This window comes from Chiloscyllium punctatum, chromosome 45 (assembly GCF_047496795.1).
Source record: "Chiloscyllium punctatum isolate Juve2018m chromosome 45, sChiPun1.3, whole genome shotgun sequence".
NCBI lineage: Eukaryota > Metazoa > Chordata > Chondrichthyes > Orectolobiformes > Hemiscylliidae > Chiloscyllium > Chiloscyllium punctatum.
The window spans coordinates 12,814,390-12,837,918 of record NC_092783.1 but is presented as its reverse complement, the minus strand read 5'-3'; the positions used below and the strand labels follow the sequence as shown (position 1 = coordinate 12,837,918).

At 38.7% G+C, this 23,529-nt stretch overlaps 1 protein-coding gene across 2 annotated transcripts in view; it reads left to right on the top strand.

Moving 5' to 3' along the window:
- Positions 1-23,529, top strand: part of LOC140467163 (signal peptide, CUB and EGF-like domain-containing protein 3) — a 377,653-nt gene that overhangs the window by 99,559 nt on the left and 254,565 nt on the right. For both annotated transcript variants that reach the window (XM_072563295.1, XM_072563294.1), the window contains 2 exons: positions 5,943-6,065; positions 8,703-8,828. In XM_072563295.1, the coding sequence (XP_072419396.1) occupies positions 5,943-6,065; positions 8,703-8,828 (249 nt within the window). The remainder of the gene's footprint in view (positions 1-5,942; positions 6,066-8,702; positions 8,829-23,529) is intronic.

Sequence of the window (23,529 nt, the reverse complement as noted above, 5' to 3'; positions counted from 1 at the left end):
TGTAGAAAATGACAACATAAAGACCAAAGCCAAAGGCCCTGCAATCTCCTCCCTGACTTCCCAGAGAATCCTAGAATAAATCCATCTGGCCCAAGGGACTGACCTATTTTCACACTTTCAGGAATTGCTAATACCACCTCCTCACGAATGTCAATCCCATCTAGTCTAGTAGCCTATATCTCAGTATTCTCCTCAACAACGTTGTCTTTTTCCAGTGTGAGTACTGACAAATAATATTCATTTAGTGCTTTCCGTATCTCCTCGATCTCCATGCACAACTTCCCATTAGTATTCTTGATTGCCTCTAATCCTTCTGTAGGAGAAAGTGAGGACTACAGATGCTGGAGATCAGAGTCAAGCGAGTGGTGCTGGAAAAGCACAGCAGGTCAGACAGCATCTGAGGAGCAGGAGAATTGACATTTCAGGCAAAAGTCCTTCACACTAATCTTTCTCTAGTCATTCATATATTCTTGATATAACAATAGAAAGCTTTAGGGTTTTCCTTGATCCTAACTGCCAAAGACTTCTCATGTCCCCTCCTGGCTCTTAGCTCTCTCTTTAGGTCTTTCCTGGCTAACTTGTAACTCTCAAGCCACCTAACTGAGCCTTCACGTCTCATCCTAACGTAAGTCTTCTTCCTCTTGACAAGAGATTCAACTTGCTTAGTGAACCACAGCTCTCTCACTTAACCAATTCCTCTCTGCCTGACAGGCACACCCTTATCAAGGATGCACAGTAGCTGTTCCTTGAATACACTCCACATTTTAATTGTGCTCATCCCCTGCAGTTTCCTTCCCTATCCTGTGCATCCTAAATCTTGCCTAATCATATCATATTTCAAGTTTGACAATGACAACACGTTGAGATCGCGAAACAAAACTGTAATTCAAATTAAATCATTGGAGTGAGATGTTTTTAGGTGCTAATGGAGTGTAGTAAAGGCAATTATTTTTGGAAATTGAATTGATCTGCAGTTACCAATAATTTGTTGTATTTAGTTAGTAAGCCTTGCTGGTTATTTCTTGAGTGTTGAATAGGTTTTAATGGTATTAAGTGGCAAGAATCGGGGAGAGAAAAAATCAAATTGACCTAAAGTTAATGAGACAACTTGCTCATTTGATTTTAGAATCGTAGAGCTTTTACAGCATGCAAACAGCCCATTCAGCCCATTGTGTTCATGCCAGTCATTTTCCAGTACTTGGCCCACTGTGGCTGTGGCTAATCCAACCTTTTCTCGTCCCTCACCCATCTAAGGCTGGACCCTGACCAGACCCTCTGCCCTCCTCCCTCCCTGCTGGACTTGACATAACCGTATTGTACTTTGGTACTTTGTCAATGGTCAAAAATCCTCCTAAGATACTGCAGGTCTGGAGGACACCACTATACCCAATTTTAGACTTTGAACTGGTTACTTTGTATGTCAAGTTACAGGACGAGGGACGAAATAGCTTGATCCTACACTTTTATAAAACTGCTTAACATATTTAGTTTTTCTACAGTAATATATAGTTTGGACAAAAGCTTTATTGTGGACAAACGTTTACCGATTAATAATCAAAGAGAATTTGCCAATGACAAATAAAGGGACAACGTATGACTGAGAATATGACTGTTTTATGTTAAGAGTCCCATAACTGAAACGGACTTTGTGAAAGGAATCATGTGGTGATCTCTGAAATAAATGCTGCATAAAATGTCAGTTTATCAAACAGAGTTGTTGGTGTTCGGAGGATATAGACTCTATCATTACTCTGTGGGTCAAATCCTAAATGACCTCACATTTTCTGTCATACTGCTCCTTCTGTGGAAAGTACCTCAGACCTCAGCTGTCTGTGGGGTAGAGTATAGAAGCTCAAGATTTGTGTTGTGGTCTGTAATTAAATGATTGTGACATATGTGACAAGGCAATCAAAATAACTCCCCAGCTGCCGAGAGTGGATACTCAGGTAATACATGTTCTAGGAGGATCTCGTGAATTGAGGGTTGTAGCAATTGTAGGACATGCATAAAAGCAGCGGCTTAAGTGCCAGATGTCAATTGCATGTTCAAGATGGTAGACTGCATGGACTGTCTAAATTGGACGAAAGGAGTGGGGGAAAGAATATACGGTGCAGATCCCAAAGTTACTTTTGTTTAGTAAACGGTCATGAGCTGGACAAAGAGCTTCATTTGGTGCATAGCAGAGGTTTTGCAGAAATCCTGACACGTATTTGAGTGGAAGTAGGCATTAAAATTAATCTGGAATAACTTTAATTTAACAATCTTGTATAGAGAATGGAACGTCCATTCTGTTGCATTGCATTATGTCATAACAGAAAGATATATATCTAAAGAGGCAGAATAATTGTAGAGTTGTCAAATGTTTAAAGTATGTTTCTGTACTATGGATGCTATGTTACTTTGCCAGTGGATTTGATGGTAATGAGGTTTGTAAATTTAAGTGGGAGACCTTGTGCCCACCTCTGACCTCCCTGAGATTTTCCTTAGACAGGTGAGGTATTTGTGGCCCCATAAGAGCTTTGTCCTGCCACTGGAGCCTGCTGGTTCCCCACAGTATGGGGAGGCCCTTGTGAGACAGGAAGCCTGGCAGCTGAACTTTAGCTAGGCAGGCCTGTATTGGGCAGGACAGAGGTAAATTCCTTTCTGATGTCCTGGACCTATTCGAGACAAGCTCTCAGGGTCAACCCTCCTTTCATGCTTCACGCACTTCTTAAATCCCGTTCCCACTCCCCACACTGACACCCATCACCTCAGATTTAGTTGGGCTTCTGGCCATGGTTGGTCTGCTTGTACTCTACCTGGGCTCATTAGCATGGTTGGTCTGCCTATGGCAACTATTCTTGGCTGATGCTGCTCGGATTACATAGCCCCTAGGATTGTTTACAAAGACACCGATAGAAGGCTTACCTAATGGCATTTCATTCTGAAGGAGATTAATCAGCCCATCCTTCCGGAACTGGCTTGCCAGTGAATTGGCCAATGCTAAATTGCCCATAGTGTTAGGTGCATTAGCCAGAGGGAAATGGGCGTGGGTGGGTTACTCTTTGGAGGGTCAGTGTGGACTTGTTGGGCTGAAGGGCCTGTTTCCACACTGTAGGGAATCTAATCTAAAAAAAAGTGAGCGTTCTGACTTCGTGCTTTCTCCCCATGCCCTTGCTTGCACATTATTTCTATTCAGATAATCAGCGAATGCCTTCTTGAATGCCTCAATTAAACCCACTTCCACCATGCTTCCAGAGAGTCCATTTCAGACCCAAACGCCAATTGGATGACAAAGGTTTTTCTCACCTCCCATTTGCTACGTTTGCAAATCACTTTAAATTTGTCCTGTCACGTTCTCCATCCTTCAATGGCAGAAGCAGTTTCTTTCAGTCTGCTCGACCTAGATTTCTCCTGATTTTGAAAACTTCTGTCAGATCTCCTGTTAGCTTGCTTTCCAAGAAAAACAATCCAGTACGATCCTCTCTGATCTTTCCTCATCACTGAAGGTTCTCATCCCTGAAACCATTCTTGTAAACACTTCTGCGCTCTGTCCGATGCATTCACATCTTTCCTGTGGCCAGACAGTAATCCATCTGAGGTCGAATTCATGACGTATGTCTGTTATCCCCTGTTTTATGTTGCCCATGTTGTTTGTACCAAACTACAAAGAGCCTCATTTCTCTGAAATGAACTTCATCCAACACCTATTTGTCCACTCCACCAACTTGTCTATGTGCTTTTGGAGTTCTACACTGTCCTCCTCACAGTTGCCTAGTTTTCCAAGCTCCATGTCATCTGCATCCTTTAAAATTGTCCCCTATATATCAGGAAAAGCAAAGATCCCAGTACCAACACCTTGGGCACTGACTCCACCAACTTCCTCCATTGATTATCACTCAGTTTCCACATTGCTGTTGTCCTTTTTCATTCCATGAGCTATTATGTTACCCACATGTCCTATTGAATGCCTTTTGAGATGCTATATATATCAAATCAATGGCATTACCCTCATCAGCCCTTTCTGTTTCTTTTTTTTTCAAAAGCTCCAGAAAGTTAGTTAAACATGAGCTCACCTTTAGAAATCCATGCTGACTCTTCCTAAACAGCCCACCATATTCTAAATGACTACTAATTCTATCCCAAGTTGTTTCTAGAAGCTTCCCTCTGCTGAAGTTAAATTGCAAGGTCTATAAATAGTTTATTTGATTTGATTTATTGTAGTCACGTGTACCTAAGTGCAGTGAAAATTGTATTATATTATAATTTTTTTGAACAAGAGTGTGATGTTTGCAATTCTCCTGGTTAAATTGCTGTGGCATAATCATCGCGATCATTGATGTACTGTCCCCTGACTTCCTCACTGGGGTGGGAATGATAGAGCTCTGAAAAATCCAGCTGATAATATACCCATTGAATGTCAGACCAGTAACTGTTTCTTGTTGCATGATGTAAACTCTAAGAAAAGCATGATTGAGGAAAGCACACGCATTGACCTTGCTAATTTAAAGCAATTGTTGGATTATGAGGTACATGCTTGTATTGTGTATTTCTTTAAATACATTCTCATAAAGGTGTGTAAAGGTTAGCTCAAGTTCCATCCTTTAACATTTGACTCTTTGGATCATGACATGAAGGGAAGCATAGTATTGGGCAACACATCAAAATTAGTCGCCTCTTCACACAGTGTTCCTGCAAGTGTCTTTACCTAAATGGAGGTCATTGGATAGCGATTAGGATCAGGAATACAGGATGATTTTTCCCTCTATAATTCTCTTTGCATTTCACTGGTAGATTTCTATTAACCCAGGATGATTGCAAATGAAATTGTTCTGGCTGTTATGACTGTATTGGTCTTTACTATTATTTGGTCTTTATTGTTGTGAGGCCAGAATAATTTTCTTTTGGATGATCCTTGCATTGTTTTCATTAATTGTCAAGAAACGATTTGAATTGATTTGTCCAATGAAGAAGCAATTTTAAATAATTTCTTTCAGTCTTAAACCTCTTTTGGATGTAACCAAACCTTCAGAGAGCCATCTTTCCTCCAGTTCCATTTCTCTCTCCAGACCTCCAGTTTGAGGTTGCCTAATTACAAAACAATTTGCACTGGGTTGCAATGGTAGTGACTTGTATTAAGAGCAGATTTTGTGCAAGTTGGAAAGTTGGGTACCCATTTTTAGCTCTATCTGGAAATTTGGCATAGGCTGAGCATTAAGCCATTTTAATTCCTGAATTTTTTTTGCTATCGAAAGAGAATCTACTCACTCAATTCTGACAGGAATCGATATACCAGATTTGGGACCTAGCTAATCAGGACAGGTGGGGAACTCCTGAGGATCTGACAATAATCTTCACTGTCTGCTGATCCTAGCCCCAAAGGAAATCATGAAAAAAAAATGAAGTTAATTTCTCACTTAGTTCTGGGCTTTCTCCTTCCTCTCATCAGATTTTCCTGTTAACTTTGGCACTGGCCGTTGGTTGCAAACTTATATTGTAAACTCATATCAAAATGCAACTTATGTCAAAAGACCCTCACCTGTTGATAACAACAATAGTGTGAATACCAGGATCTCATACAGACTGTTGCTTTTGGGAATGGCGTTGGGTGTTAGATTTGGACCAAGGGCTTTTCTCCTCGCAGTGATATTGAAGAGAGAAGAATTTGTTTACTCAGAGTTGAATCTCAAACCTAACCGACTAATGTGAAGATCATTCATTTTACACAGTGAACTTAGCAAAAAAATGTCCTGAATAAACTACTTACTGTCAGTTAACATTAAGTCTTTTCATGCATTAGACTGTTCTGTATCAGATGGCAGGCAGATAGGAAAACTGTCTGTGTGCTGACAAAGCAGTACTAGATCCAAGACTAATGGATTTTTCACATTCCACAGTAGATTATTATGGTTAACACACTATAATAATAATCCTTTTCTAACATCTCATTTTTGCTGTTTCAGATGTTGATGAATGTGTTGAAGGAACAGATAATTGTCATATTGATGCTATCTGTCAGAACACCCCCAAGTCATACAAATGCATCTGCAAGTCTGGATACACAGGAGATGGCAAACAATGTGAAGGTAATATCATGATCTCTGTTAGAAAGCTCATAACAGCATCATCTAAAGAACAAAGTTTTGACTTTATTTTCTACTTGTGCTACAATGACACCAATTAATATTATAAGGAAAATTCATGTCAGTCTCGCCCTGCTAGATGTTTATACATTCCTGTTGTGCGCACTTCCTATACTGGAACTAGCCAAAACCAAGACTGTGGAGAAAGTGTTTGTCACACGATGACATGTCAACTGGAAATAGTTGAACAGAAAGTTTCAGTCTGAATTATGTGACCACAGTACCATAACCTTCTGAAAAATGAATGAATAATATCAATATTTCCTGTATCTGCGTCATTGTATGCAATTTTTTTTCAAAATTGTGGTCAGTGGGATTATTGCTCGTTTTTGCTTTGTAACTGTCTCCATATTTTTAATTGAAATAGATATTGTTCCCAGATTTGTAAATTTTCCAATATCAACACAAGTCAAGCCAAATATTTTGACATTTAGAAGCTTTATTAAGGTGCTGTCATGGGAGAATTCCTTATGATGTTGATAAATCTAAAACATTAAGAACCATTGTATTTCAAAGACAAAGTCACCACATTACATTTGAAGTGCTTCTAAATTGTTAACCATGGCTTCACAAATATTATACATGAATATTTCTGTTCATGACAAATTAATTTGTAAACAGCATTCAAGTTAGTTATATCAATTGTGAGGGGAGTAGAATAACTTCTTCCCAAACAAGTAGCCAAAGTCTGGAATCATTTGAAGTATAGTATTATCAATTAGCAATAAAAGATCTTCAAATTTTAGTATTTTCAAAATGAAGCCAACTTATTGATTTTTCTTGTGATGAGATACTACCCACACTTTTTTACAATAGTTAAAAATCCCACAACACCAGGCTATAGTCCAACAGGTTTATTTGGAAGCACTAGCTTTCAGAACACTGCTCCTTCATCAAGTAACTAGTGGGACAGGATCCTAAGACACAGAATTTATGGCAAAACATCACAATTAAAATGACATATTGAACAAACCTAGATTGCTGTTAAGTCTTTCATCTTTTAGAATGGGTTGGAAGTTTCAGTTCAGAAATATGTAAATTCCAGAACTACTTTTAAGTCACATTCTCAAGATAACTTAAGACTTTGTAAAAAAAAGGTGACATCTCAGCTCAGACAATGTATTAAAGGTGTGAGGTTAGAATCTGTCTGTATCCCAATCTTGAGTCAGACTGGTTCTGCTTCCAAAGTAGGAAGTTTTTAAATGTTACATGGATTGACTGCCTGCATTGACTGCTTGCAGGTTGTACGCTTTTTCAGCAAACATAGAATGTAACTGCAAATTGTATTATACTTGAGCAAACATAGAATGTATCAGCAAATACAATTTGTTTTATAAAACTTTAAGCTACCTCAGGAATGTGACGTAAAAGGAGTTCTGGGATTTACATATTAATGAACCAAAACCTCCAACTCATTCTAAAGTATGAAAGACTTAACAGCAATCTAGATTTGTTCAATATATAATTTTAATTGCATAACACTGTGATGGTTTGCTGTAAATTCTGAGTCTTATGATCCTAAATTACTTCATGAAGGAGCAGGGCTCTGAAAGCTAGTGCTTCCAAACAAACCTATTGGACTATAACCTGGTATTGTGTGATTTTTAACTTTGTCCACCCCAATCCAACACTAGCACCTCCACATCATGTTTTACTATAGGCAACTTGAAATCTTTAGTAGGCAACATACTGTTAACCCAAAGATACCAATCTATCATTAAAGCAGAATGTCACACTATAGATACAACTTACCGTTGCACCTCAGGATTGTGATGTCTGTGTGTTTTTGCCTTTAGTCTCAGTTGACCCTGCAACGTACCAGCTACAAACTTTCCGGCATATTCTAAAGCTAATAACTAGTAAAGCTAGTACAATAGGAAGTGCTGCTCAGTATAAGATTTACACAATCGTGCATTTGAAATCCCAACTGAGTTTAAACAATGTCCTGAAATGAACAAATCACTGCAAATGCAATTCTTCCTTCTTGTGCATTCATTTTCATTTGCCAAATTATATGACATTAACTTCTAATCCTTATATTTAATGTAATTCCACCAATTTATTGATTTTAAAAAAGCAAACTTATGTTCTTATTTATGAGATGTTTTCCATCATTATGCAAGCCCCATCAATTGTTAGCTGCTGCTAAGATATACAGCATTTGATGTTCATAGAGTGGAAACGTTTTTGCGTTTAAGAATGGAATGAATTTCATAGTTGATGGACATACAGGACGCATTGTTGAATACTTTTGGTCAATTGCATGGCTCCGATAATCACTGACAAGGACTTCCGTTAGCTGTATGCATAACCATAATGATGGGATACAGTTAATTGGCTCTGGTGTAAATGCAACTTTCTTTAGTCCCTTACTAAGCACCACAAGTGATGATTGGGTAATTCTCTTATTGTTAAGTGGGAATATGATCAAATAAATTGAATGGGTAAGGTAGAAATTGAAAGAAGTTTATTTACATCAATGGAGCAAATGAGAAATCTTCCTGTGTTGCTTCTAATTGACTTAAATGATCTTTGTTTTTTGTTTTTTCTTGACTTGAACTCTCATTAATTGTCTTCCAGATATTGATGAATGTGACAATGAATACAATGGAGGCTGTGTTCATGAATGCATAAATATTACAGGAAATTATCGCTGCATGTGTTATGATGGTTTCAAATTAGCGCACGATGGCCATAACTGTCTAGGTAAGCACTTCAATTCAAGATTGACTGATAACCCACTGTATGAGAGATTTTCATACCTTTAGTCCATTCTCCAAGTATTTCTATACAGGACCCAAACTCTCATGTTTGTGCTGTGACAATGCAATGAATTGTTTTATTAAGAAACCAAGTATTTAGCCTGGGCGATGTGATTATTATAAAGAACACACATCATAGACTGTGTTATGATCACTGAACTATAATACACAATCGTATGGTGAAGAAATATTAGTATGACACATTATCCACTTTCAGATGGCTCATACAATCTTTGAAAAGTTGCTCTGCATATGGCTGGGCTGGCACTACCAAAGCTAACATAATTTCCACAAATACTGCTTTTGAGGATGTGTGTATTGTGTTCTTCATAAGATTCTTACCTGAGATCCTGCGGTTTAGTTGGAAGATTTTATAAACATAGAATGATTTACAGAACAAAAAGGGTCATTTGGCCCATTATATCGATACTTTTTGAGAGGAATAGTGTTGAATTGAATGAAATGCACAAGTGAGAAGTATCAATTTGGCTCACTAGAGCTTTATAAATTCAAGTGGAGAATGATTTTGAAGCAAAATATGAGTGCATCTATACGTAAACTTTATCCACAGAACAGTAATCGCTAACTACATCAATGAAACTTTTTTGACCTTTACAATAACATTGTGTGGCAATCAGAAGAGTTCCAATTTAACTGGAACTTCTAATGTGAGCTGTCTTGCGAACTTGTTGTGACCTGGGCCAAAGTTGACTCCTCGTCAATTCATTTTGCAATGATACTTAAAACCAGCAAAGAAAGGAGATTTGCAGCTTCTTTATTTAAACAGGATTTGAACCTATCTTCTAGGATCTGAAGTACTTAATTTCAAAATCACACTTTTAAAGCTTTTCAAGATAGGACTATAGAAAATGGCCTGTGACTTCAGGTTAACATCATCTTGAATAGTACTGAGGATAAATTTTTTTGTGCTCAAGAATATCTAACCTTTAAAGGAGAAATTTCTGACAACAGAAATTTTGAAGATGAAGCATGGTTTATATGATTAGAGAATTAACTCATTTATCCACAAACTATTTTAATCACCATTTGGCTCTCATTCCAAAATATGAAGAACTATTTCAGAAATGACATACTCCCAATCCCATTCCTGATGAAGGGCTTATGCCCGAAACGTCAATTCTCCTGCTCCTCAGATGCTGCCTGACCTGCTGTGCTTTACCAGCACCATACTCTCGATCTGATCTCCAGCATCTGCAGTCCTCACCTTCTCCTATTCCCAATCCCAGCCACTGCTGCTGTCTATTAGCTGTCTATAAGAACTACATAAGAATGGCATGGTGAAATCTCTCCATTGTTATTTCCCCAGTCCCCTGTGCCTCAACACTACAAACTATGTATCCACACACATTTCATTAGAATGTCAGTAGTGGCAAATGACCACTCCATGTCTACGGCTTTGAAGGTCAATCTGAGACATTTTTTAAAAATTAAAGTGCAATAGGAATACAGCACTTTCCTACTGAATGTGGAAATTGACCATTTATCCTCCTTTCAATGAACAGCATAAGGTATTATGTTCCAGTTGGAGAAATAGGTCAACTGAGCTTTCTGAAAGAACTTACTGCTGTGCCAGTCCAAGAATAGCCTGTTTGGTCAATGCATCATCTTAGAAAATTAGGTTCTTTGTCTGGTTTCACTGACCCAATTTGCCAGTGCTGGTTGGAAAGTGAACTGCCGCAGACAGAAGATTAATTTGAATGTGATTCATTGAAGTTTGTCATTAAGCATTGATACAATAAGCTGTCTGTTGGGGTTCATGTTGAAGCATCTGTAATTATTAAAGTATCAGTGGATGCAGTCTGCCAAAAAGAAGGGAGCTATGTCTCATTCCTGGATCACTTTCAAAGCAAGAGAAGCACTTCCTTTGCTGCATAAAGAGGGCAAACATTTATTGTGAAATGGTGATTCCTTGTATTGCTGCTCTGCAGTTGCCAGCCAAAAGCACGATCATAAACTGGTATGCAGTTCTGAGGAAGGGTCACTGGACCTGAAACGTTAGCTCTGATTTCTCTTCAAAGGTGCTGCCTGACTTGCTGAGATTTTCTCTGTTTTTGTTTTTGAGTTTAGTGTGAGGTCAGGTTATTCAGGGGATTGTTGCAAGAAGGTTTTGTGAAAGGAGGTACTCAACTGTGAATGTGCATAGATGGAGGCTGTTGTCTTTCTGAGTACAAATGCAAAAGTCTTATCAGTGTGCCCAAACCATTGAGAATATTAAGGAGGAAAAGGTGATAAGCAGGAATTAATCTCAATATAATGTTAATGTTCTTTGGAATTTGTGATCAAGTAACCTACTTAACCACCCGTATTTCATCTTTAAAGACTGTGTTCAGTTGAACCCAAAGCTGAAAGACTGTACATCATTGTGAATGCTCAATTTGGAATGAGCTATTGATGCAGCTAGCCATATTTTAGTGGGCTTGGGCACTCCTTGGTGCTATATCAACTGTCTGAGAAAGTTGAAGGGAATTTAAAAGGAATTGCAAACATGATACTTTGGCTGTGGGTCTGTTGTGTGAGTCAGGTGCTGAATGTTGCCAGCAGCCAAATCTACGTATAAACTTCCTTCATTTTGTAGCATCTTTTTCTGTTGCTATGGCGTAAATTCTAAATGCCAGTTCTAAATAGCCAATAACGCCCACAACACATGGAAGAATGTATAAAATCAACAACCTGTTTTGTGTTTCCAATTCTTTTCCAATAAAATAAACTTGTTACATGGACATGAAATTGTAATCTTTTTTCCTACTTCATTGTCACAAATCTGTTCTTCAGTCTGAGCAAAATACTTCCTGGACAATGGAAACTCAATAGTGTGTGCGGTTTATACTGCTTTTATGAAAGTCAAACTTTCAATTATGGTAAGCTAGCCAAACATTTTTAAAACAAATGCAATTCATGTGACCTTTTTCAGTATTCTAATTGTTCATGAGTTAAAATGCTAGAGGCTAGTGATAGTAAGTAGCCCAAGGATGCTCAAGTTGGCGATTCTCAGAGAACACATTTTATGGTTTTAGATAAAATTCCAAATGAAGAACATTAAGAACTGGTGCAAATTCAAGAAAAGGAATCACCCTGCTTCTTTCACAGAATAATATTTTGAAAACATATTTCTTTGCATATTTTTGAGTGTTAATTTTGTTTTTATTTCCAAAAAAACTTGAACTTATGTTCAAAGCAGTGAATGTTATAATGTGAAAGATAATTACATCCTCACAACCAATCTCAAAGACTCTCTTCAGTGTTAAAATACCATGTGATCATGAATTGTGATAGTATCAGTTTCCTGTCATGAGAAGGAGCTGTATTTTATATAACTTGCTGAGGACACCTAGTGTTGTACGTTTACAGCACCAACCAGAATGCCCGAACCTTAGCACATTTATGTTACGTTGCTTGCTATTGGTGGAAAATGCTTCATTATTGATAATTCTCCATTTGTTCAGTTTTATCACAGCGTGTGCTAACACATGCATCAAAGTGTATTGACTATTAATAATGGCCGATCTCTTGACATAGAGTATTTGAAAATGTGATCTGTTTGCATTGTGATGTCTTATCGGATTGTTTTGTAACTTTAATATGCTTAAACATCTATTGGATAAACTTTCAGTTTATATAAGTCAAATTTGAGAGTTCATTAAACTGTTAAAAGATCTGAGTAAATGACAGAAGGTAAATTCTCCTTTGCTGAATAGTACATAGAACACTCTGCATTTGAAGAAAGCTAGTTTTTCCCACGTTCCACCGATGTGATCTAAACATGCAATTAACAGAAATATTTCCCCATTAATGTTTCATCTTTTATTTTTTGTTTTCAAATGCATTGCCAGTTCTCCATGGTTTTTTAAGGTGCAAGACTCTCAACTGTTCACTTATGATAATAGGATAAAAAGCATTCTCCTTGAATTTTTTTGAGGTGGGACTGAAGTTTTAAGATTACACTTTTGAACAAGGACAAATTTCCTACATTTTGATTGTAATGCACAAGGACTGATATACAACCACGATTGAGCTCCCATTTACTATAAGCATAAGTCGTCGTTTTTCTGTAGAATGGCTACAGCCCAGAAAGCGACCTGTCAGGCTGTCATACCTAAGAACTAGTAACAGGAGTGTGCAATTCAGCCCGTTGATCCAGCTCCACCATTTAATATGTTCATAACTGATTTCATCTCTGCTTCAGTCCCAATTTCCTGCCCGCTCTCTATAACCCTTCAAACAATTCCGAATTAAAAATCTACCTTTCTCAGCCTTAATTTTATTCAGTTTCCCAACGTCCACTGCACTCTGGGCTAGTGAATTTCCTAGATTCACAACTTTTCTTCATTTCTATTTAAATGTATGAACCCTTAGCCTAAAACTATGACCTCTCGTTCTAGATTGCCCAACAAGAGGAAACATTTACTCTATGTCTATTTTGTCCAATCCTTTTAGCAACTTGACTCAATTAGCTCACCTGTCAGCCTTCTAAACTCTGATTAGTACAGGCCTAAACTGTTCAATCTCTCTTTAAGAAAACAAGCCTTTGATCACTGGAATTAATCTAGTGAATCTTCTGTGAGCTGTCACCCAAAGCAATTACATGATCACATGTCTGCGTTGACTCTCCAAAGGAACAGTACAGCCCTGGAGCCATTTTCCTGCCTGATTCATGTAGCTATGCAGATTTTTCTTTTTTCAGGTAATGAGCCAATTCCCTTTGGAAAGCTTGCATTGACCCTGCTTCCACCACACGCTCAGGTAGGTTCTCCAGGTCCTAAAAGCTCAGTGCCAATTACTTTCAATCAGTGCCCTTTTGTTCTTGACCTTGAGAAGGATATGTTGGTATTGGTGAAAGTACAACATGGATTTATAAGAATGAAACCTGGACTTTAGGAGTTAAGTTATGAGGAGAGCTTATACAAATTAGGCCTGTTTTCTTAGCATTTAGTAGGGTAAGGGGTGATCTGATCGAAGTCTATAAGGTATTAACAGGAAGCCGTAGGGTAGATAAAGATAAGCTATTTTCACTGGTTGGGGATTCTTGAAGTAGGGGGCATCCCCTTTAGTTTATATTGTTTCTCTACTTTCTTTCTACCGAAATGAATCGCTTCACCTTTTACAGCATTAAATTTCATCTGCCACTGCTCCCTGCATTCCACTCATCTGACCATGTACTTTTGATGTTCTACACTATGCTCTGTATAGTTCACAATACGCCCAGTTTTTTTATCATCCTAAAAATGTTGAAGTTATGCCCTAAAGACAAACATATGTGTGCCAATGTCTCAGTCATTTTAGTATACATTAGGAAGAGTATGTGCCTAACACCAATCTCTGGGGAACTCTTCTATCAATCTTCCTCCAGCCCCACAACACAACCATTCACCATTACTCTCCAATTGTTTCCATGTTCCTACTGTTCCATTTATTTTATGAATTCTAACTTTGCTCACAAGTCTGTACCCTACATTGAAAATTTAATCTCTTGAGTTCTCTTCTGTTGACCAGCAAAAGTTAGTTGAACATGATTTTCTTTTAACTCATCCCTGATGTATGTTCTTTAAATAATCTACCTTTACCCAAGTTAGTTCTGATCTGAATTATATTTTAAAACTTCCTTACAACCAAGGTTAATCTGACTTAACTGCAATTGCTGGTCTTTTTCTGTACACTTTATAAGTATAAGCTGGTAACATATTATAATTTTCCAATCCCCTGGCATCACTGCTGAGTCTAAGGAAGATTGGAAAATAATGGTCAATGTCTGTACAATTTCTGATCTCGGAGCCTTGCGTATCCCTGGATACATCTCATCCAATGCTGATGCCCTACCAATTTAAGTACAGCTAGCCTATCTGGTTCTTTCTCGATAATCTTGTAAATCACTCAATAAGCAGGAGGCACTTGATCAGCTCAAGAGGTTCAAGTCTATTGTCACTGACCATTGGGAGGAAGTGAGAGGTGCAGATGCTGGAGAGTCAGAGTCAAAAATTGTGTTGCTGGAAAAGCACAGCAGGTCAGGCAGCATCCAAGGATCAGGGGAATTGACATTTTGGGCATTAGCCCTTCATCAGGAATTTCACTGACCATTGATAAGTAGGGGCTATTCTCCCTGTGTACCTGTACTACGCTTTGCTCTATAAACTAACACTGAAACAGGCATCAAATCATAACAATTAGGTTTAGAAGGCATTATATTTACATCTAGCACCTATACAAGAATTCTCAATTATCTAAACTAATTACAGTGTAGATTAGATTAGATTACTTACAGTGTAGAAACAGGCCCTTCGGCCCAACAAGTCCACACCGACCCGCTGAAGCGCACCCACCCAGACCCATTCCCCTACACCTAACACTACGGGCAATTTAGCATGGCTAATTCACCTAACCTGCACATTTTTCGACTGTGGGAGGAAACCGGAGCACCTGGAGGACACCCACGCAGACACGGGGAGAACGTGCAAACTCCACACAGAAATTCGCCTGAGTCTGGAATTGAACCCAGGTCTCTGGTGCTGTGAGGCAGCAGTGCTAACCACTGTGCCACCGTGCCGCCAACTAATTCTACTTGTCTCAGAATTCTAAATTTGCTAACACCCAATTAAAGCCCTCCTAAATAGGCAAGAAGATGTGTGCGATGCAATGATGTCCTGATATAGGATCCAAAGCAATAGCCAAACCTAACTTTTTTTTTGCATTGAATTTGTTCTTAAAAGACTGCTAGATTTATTTAGAAAGTCACACAAAGGTGATATTGGAAGACTCTGTGCAGAGAGGATTCAACTTGGAATTTGGTAAGTGAATGAGTTTTAAGGGTCGATCTCTTTCTAAGATCTAGTCAAGTTTGCATTTAGCACTAAACTGTAACAGTAAATATTATCTTTTTCTCTGTCCATCAAATCAAATTGGCAAAGTATTTTGGAGGAAGAGTGTATTGGGGTCAGTTTCTTAGAATCAACAAGGAACAATCTACTTCAGACCTGGAAATGTGTAATGAGGTAAGGTTAATTAATGACCTCAGAGTAAAAGATACTCTAGGTAAGAGTAATCATAACAGAATTTATGATTAACATGCAGAATTTCACATTCAGTTTGAAGGTGAGAAACTTGGGTCCAAAATTTGAAGAAAAGCAATTACCAGGACAGAGTTGGTTAAAGTGGACTGGGAAATTGATTGAACAGTAATATGGCAGAGAAACAGTGGCAGACATTTAAGGAGATCTTTCAGAATTTTCAACAAAGTTGTATTCCATGGTGAAATAGATTATATAACAGGGTGCACCATCAATAGCTAACTAAGGAAATTAAGAATGGTATCATTTTAAAAAAAAATGTACAATGCTGCAAGGATTAGAGGCACGCTAGAAGACTGGAAAAATTTTAGAAACCAGCAGAGGGTGATGAACAAAATAAGGAGGAATATATTGTCAAGAAGTATGAAGACCGTTAGTAGAAGAAAAGAATAGCAACTTCAAAGGTTTGTTTCTTAGGATGAAATTGCAGCAATAATGACAGGAGAGGAGGCATTGGCAGACATGGACCTGCCTGCACCGTAGAAGATACAAAAAGACCTCCAAGAATAGTTGAAAAGCAGAGGGCAGAAGGGAGACAGGAAGTTAATTGGGTAGGTTGACTTCAGGAAGATAATTCACCATCACCGTCACTACTTGTCTAATTGTTTGTGCTCAATCAAAAAATACCTCATTTTGTTTCTAGATTGACCTAGATATTAAATATTTATTCAGTAGTGTACAGTTTTTTTTTGTCGCAACTCAATTTGAGACTGTATAAAGCTCTGATTGGACTGCATTTGGAATATTGTGTGCAGTTTTCGGCCTTGTTTCAAAGGAAGGATGTTGTGGCGTTGGAGGAGGTCTAGAGGAGGTTTACAAGAATGATCCTGGGAGATGAAGTTAGGTAGAGGGACGGTTCACATTGAGGCTGCAGAAGGATTTGGACAAGTTGGGAGAGTGGGCAAAGAAGTGGCAGATGAAATACAACGTGGGAAAGTGTGAGGTCATGCACTTTGGTAGGAAGAATAAAGGCATGGTCCACTTTCTAAATTGGGAGAAAATTTAGAAGTCTGAAGTGCAAAGAGACTTGAGAGTTCTTGTCCAGGATTCTCTCAATGTAAACTTGCAGGTTGGATCAGTAGTTAGGAAGTTAAATGCAATGATGGCATTTATTTTGAGAGGACTTGAATATAAAAGTAGGGCTGTATTTTTGAAGCTCTATAAGGCTCTGGTCAGATCACTTTTGGATAGTGTGTGCACTTTTGGGCCCCCTATCTCAGGAAAGATATACTGACCCTGGAGTGTGTTCATAGGAGGTTCACGAGAATGGACACCGGAATGAAGAGTTTAACATATGAGGAATGTTTGAGGACTCTGGACCTATACTCGATGGAATTTGGAAGGGTGGATCTAACTGAAACATACAGAATACTAAATGGCCTGGACAGTGAAGATGTTGGGAAAATGTTTCCATTTGTAAGAGAGGAGATACAGCCAGAGAGTGGTGAATCTATGGAATTCATTGCCACAGGAGGCTGTGGAGGTCAGGTCATTGAGTATATTTAAGACTGAGGTAGATAGGATTTTGAGTATCAAGGGGATCAAGGATTATGGGGAGATAGCTGGAGAACTGGATTGAGAAACTTATCATCCATGATTGAATGGCAGAACAGACTTGGTGGTCTGAATGGCCTAATTTTCGCTCTTATGGGCTTATGGCTTGTCATATGGGGAGCGGTTGAGGATTCTGGGTCTGTACTCGATGGAATTTAACAAGATGAGGGGTGGTCTCATTGAGACTTAGAGAATACTGAGAGATCTGGATAGAATGGACATGGAGAAGATATTTCCAATAGTAGGAGTGACTAGGACCCAAGAGCATAGCCTCAGTGAAGGGATCACCCTTAAGAAATGAGATGAGGAGGAATTTCTTCAACCAGAGGGCAGTTAATCTGTGGATCTCATTGCCACAGAAGGCTATGAAGGTCAAGTAATTAAGACAAGAGATAAGAAGGTTCTTGCTTGGTATAGGAATCGAAGATTATGGGGAAAAGGCAGGAGAATGTGGTTGAGAAACATATCCATCCTGGTTGCTTAGTGGAGTAGACTTGATGGGCCGAATGGCCTAATTAGGTTCCTATATCTAATGGTCTATTCAAATTCTCAATATAATTTTTATCATTCATATCAAAGTCACAAAACAGTCACCCTTTCCTTTGCATCACTTTGCTATCCCAAGAACTATTAATAAAATAGTCATTTTTATAGCATTGGCCAAGAGTTAACTAAACAGTGAGATTTGTTAATGCCCAGGGAAATATATGTTCCCAATAATGTGCTGTGCTTAGATTTCAAACTCAATGCTTTGTTTTTCCCCATGATATTAATAAACTAAATCAGATTGAATCCCATCTGCTTGCCTCCAGGTAACAGCTGTGAAGCACCTTGTTCATCTTGTCCTTACTTTCTAGTTATGCATTAATTGAATTAAACTAAATACAATACTTCAAACGTGGTAAAGCATCATTCATTGTGCCATGAGAGATTGATAGGTGGAAAATGTGCATAATTGCAACCAGATCAAAGCAGGTGCAGCAACCTCCTACCCTAAAGCAGCATTTACAAAATCTAAACCCCCTTGTGAGGTGTTGGAAAGTGGCCTCATTCATAGCAAAAGAACAATGTAAACGCCATAAATTTTAAATAAACAGAGATTCCAACTAATCGTCATCCAGTTTGAAACATTGTTACTCCCTCTCTTACCCTGTCCTGCCATTATCCTTAATACCTCTGCTCCGATTAATCTTCCTTCATTAATAATCAACAATTAAACAGAACTTTCTGAGAATTTCTGACAGCAAAGCAGAATGTTTGGTGTTGTCACTGTACATGCTGTCACAGTTACCTATTTTGCTGATTTTTAGATTAAGCAGGGAAATCTCTAGGCGTCAAAAATGTGTAAATGTGAGTTGAGAATACTATCCATGCATAACAAATAAGCATGGATCTGTCTAGTATGCAAACAACATTGTGCAATCCATTGGTCTGCGAAGATATTCCCTTCCAATGTTTACTTTGGATAATAAGCTGTTGACAAATGCTACCTGTTTTAGGTGAGCAGTTTTATATTTGGGGTGTGGGTATATGTAGAGGATTTGACATTAGTTATGGCAAGGTTTTAAGTCTAGTTAAGGGCTAAGAGAGATTAAATTAAGAAAGAGCCTTTCAGCAGTGATTCTTCATCTGGAGTTGTTTGAGCCCCAATGCAGGACCAGCATCATCAGAGAAGTCCATTGGCCTGCAGAGGGGTGGTTATAAATTAAGGATGCAGAGGAGGACTTTTGTATGTTAGAAAAGAATTACAATGCTTTCTGGGTGAGTGTGGAGTTTCTCCCCATGGGCTGTGTGAGTTTCCATCAGGTGCTCCGTTTTCCTCCCACAGTCCAAAGATGTGTAGGTTATGTGGATCGGCCATGGAAAATGCAGGGTTACAACAATAAGGTAGGGGGTGTGGGTCTGGGTGGGATGCTCTTCATAGGGTTGGGGTGGACTCAATGGGCCGAATGACCTGCTTTCACACTGTAGGGATTCTGTGATTTTTCTTAAAAAACAAAGATACAACGGGTAAAATCCTTTTGGCCCAAGGAAGTCTGTTTTGGTAGAGTGACAGTAAATAAGAACATATGCGTATTTTTGCCAGTCTGAAAGATGTTAACATTTGTGTGAAGAAACTGTAGCAAGTGCAGTGTACTGTGACACGCTTAACATGTGTCTGCAATCAGTGTGGATAAATGTATATTTTTCAATGGGACTAACAAATTTATAAGGTAAGCAGTAAGACTGCCATTCAAAACATTACCTCATCTGATAAACACGCTCCGAGGGGTTTCATTATATTGACGATTTGAGAGCTTTGGTGTTGTTTTGTATTTACAATATGAAATGTTTGTCCTTTGTGGTCCATCAAGACTCTGGAGCTGCCCATGACTTTTGGCATAATGCAAGACTTTCTTTTATCTCAATCCAAAAGTATTTAAACCCCGTTCATAAATAGCATTTATTTTTACCACCTCCAGGCATTAAGATTTTGAAAAACTTTGCATAGACTTACACTGGGGATTGCCTTTCTCTTTTGAAGCTCACCTTCTAAGAAGTTGTAATGCTCGCTGTTAACAGACAGCTTTTAGATTAATCAAACAACATTATTAACTTAGCCTGTATTCATCAGCGTCTAATACTCCATATATACAATGGGAGTAAACAGTCAATAGATTAATATGGATATTGGGGGTGGGTTGAATTTAGAGGGGTAACATTCTGAAGGGGATGTTGCAATTACGTACAAGAATGACAATGGAAAAACTTACTCATTATCATTTGATGTCTCCTTTTTTCCCTACCAGACCACAAAATTCATGACAAGTTACTAGTGAGAATTGATGGGACAGAAACAGGTCATTTGGCTGATGCGATGCCCCACACAAGACTCTTCTCACCTTACTCCATCTAACCTCATCCTTTATTTTCTGACCATGCAGTTGTTCAAATTCATTTGAAATGCATCTTCCTTAACTACTCCACACAGGGATGAATTTGACATTCAATTAAAAATGGTTTCCTGGGTACCTGAATGAATATATTAGTGATTATGTTTACAACCCCTCATTTTGGACTCCTTCACAAGTGGGAACACCTCTGCATCTAATAGTGTGACTACTGTTGAAATGTATAGGCCAAAAAAAGACCATTGGGATTCTTCTATCGAATCCCAGACACTTAACAATTCAGTAAGTCAGTCAGACCTATTCCTTTTATCTTACGTAGACAGTTGTGATAATTGAGAATTGTGTTAAAAATTGATTTTGATCTTTGTGGAGTGACCTCACTTTGAACATGTTACGATTATTAAGACTTATTCAATGGATCATGTGATAACTATAGCTTACATGATTTACAGAAGAAAGTTAGATGCAATTTCTTTGAAGATGATTCTGCTTATTTACAATTATATAATGTTGTGTTTGGTTCTTACATTTGCATATATCTCAATGTCTTTATCTGAGAATTGATTCCTTCCAATTTAGTAATATAGGTTTGAACAAAACATTAAATTTGCAGTATTTAATCAAACAACATAGCATAAATTATACTTTCATAATTACCGCTCACTTTTAAATAATGCCTTTAATGTGGAAAGACACTCTGAAGCATTTTAAGGTTGTTCAACCAGATGCATGTAGATGCACATCCAGCAAAGGAGGTTTGGCAACTGTGGTTGAAAGCTTGATGCAAGAAAAATTGTGCTTATTGCTAATTTTCCTTTAAGTTGACCTTCTATGTTGCAGTTGATGATTCACAATTTTCCCTCAATTCTGGGGCTTCCTGGTATTATTATCCAGCATGATCTGATAGGGATGCCTGAGGCCAAGTGAAACTAGGGAGCACATAATGGTTTTGTGTTAATTGACAGTAATTAGTTGAAAACTTAATTGGGTGTATATACTTGGGCAGCAGGTATTCAGTGTGGTGAGTGTTGATGATGTGTGAGTTTGAATAAAACGCTAACCAGAAAAGCACATGCCTGGACACTGTCTAATGAACAGTTTAACCGTTGTACTTTACGACCCAGTGCTCCATTCTCCTTTCCTTTATGTTTTAATATCAAGATCCATTTGTATATGTAAGGGAAGGCAATGGCCAAGTGGTATTATCACTGGACTATTAATCCAGAGACCCCAGTAATGTCCTGGGGACCTGGATTCAAATTCTGCCATGGCAGATGGTGGAATTTCAATTCAATAAAAAAAATCATCTGAACTTAAGAGTCTGACGATGACCATGAATCCATTGTGGATTGTAGTTAAAACCCATCTGGTTCACTAATGCCCTTTAGGGAAGGGAACTGCCATCCTTCCCTGGTGTGATCTACTGCAATGTGGTCGTCTCTTAAAACTAGGAGGAAGTGAGGACCGCAGATGCTTGAGATCAGAGTCAAAAAGTGTGGCACTGGAAAAGCACAGCTGGTCAGGCAACATCCTAGGATCAGGAGAGTTGATTTTTCGAGCATAAGCTCTTGATCGGAATGTCGACTCTCCTGCTCCTTGGATACTGCCTGACTGACCGTGCTTTCCTAGCACCACATATTTTGACTTTGACTCTTAAAAACTGCCCTCTGGGTGATTAGGGATGGACAATAAATGTTGGCCCACCAAGCAATGTCCTCATCCCATGTGTCCTGCAGGGTTCAGTGTTGGGGCCACAGCTGTTCGCATTATATATTAATGATCTGGATGAAGGGACTGGGGGCATTCTAGCGAAGTTTGCCGATGATATGAAGATAGGTGGACAGGCAGATAGTACTGAGGAAGTGGGGAGGCTGCAGAAGGCTCTAGACAGTTTGGGAGAGTGGTCCAGGAAATGGCTGATGGAATTCAACGTGCACAAATGCGAGGTCTTGCACTTTGGCAAAAAGAATAAAAGCACAGACTACTTTCTAAACGATGAGAAAATTCATAGAGTCAAAGTACAAAGGGATCTGGAAGTGCTAGTCGAGGATTCTCTAAAGGTCAACATGCAGGTTGAGTCTGTGATTAAGAAAGCGAATGCGATGTTGTCACTTATCTCAAGAGGGTTGGAATATAAAAACACCATTGTGCTACTGAGACTTTATAAAGCTCTGGTTAGGCCCCATTTGGAGTACTGTGTCCAGTTTTGGTTCCCACACCTCAGAAAGGACATACTGGCACTGGAACGTGTCCAGCGGAGATTCACACGTATGACCCCTGGAATGGTAGGTCTAACATATGAGGAACAGCTGAGGATCTTGGGATTGTATTCATTGGAGTTTAGAAGATAAAGGGGAGACTTAATAGAGATGTACAAGATAATACATGGCTTGGAAAGGGTGGATGCTAGGAAATTGTTTCCGTTAGGTGAGGAGACTAGGACCCGTGGACACAGCCTTAGAATTAGAGGGGGTAAATTCAGAACAGAAATGCAGAGACATTCCTTCAGCCAGAGAGTGGTGGGCCTGTGGAATTCATTGCCACAGAGTGCCGTGGAGGCCGGGACGCTAAATGTCTTCAAGGCAGAGATTGATAGATTCTTGTTGTCTCAGGGAATTAAGGGCTACGGGGAGAATGCGGGTAAGTGGAGTTGAAGTGCCCAGCAGCCATGATTGAATGGCGGAGTGGACTCGAATAGCCTTACTTCCACTCCTATGTCTTATGGTCTTATGAATAAAATGAAAAAAAAATATGTAGAAACAGAACAAAATACTTAGCAAGGGGATATGAAGAGTAGTGATTAAAGACTTGCTTAAATTGTCAAGTATTAAAGAGGATTGTACCGGAGGAATTGGAGATGACCAAGTGGCCAGGCTCAATAAGGGCATTTGAGAATCTAATGCCCAGATGAGAAATGGCTGTAATTCTTTGCCAAGGAGAATGGATCCAAGGCAAAGTGGTGGATAGTTCCCAGAAAGTCATCAGGCTGGAGGAGGTGGCAGAGATATAAGGCAGAGGGAGATTATTTAAGGGATTTAAAAGAGTGATAGGAATTTTAAATGTAAGGAGGTGGTGGACTAGAAGGTCATATAGGTCTGCAAATACAGAGATGATTCATTGA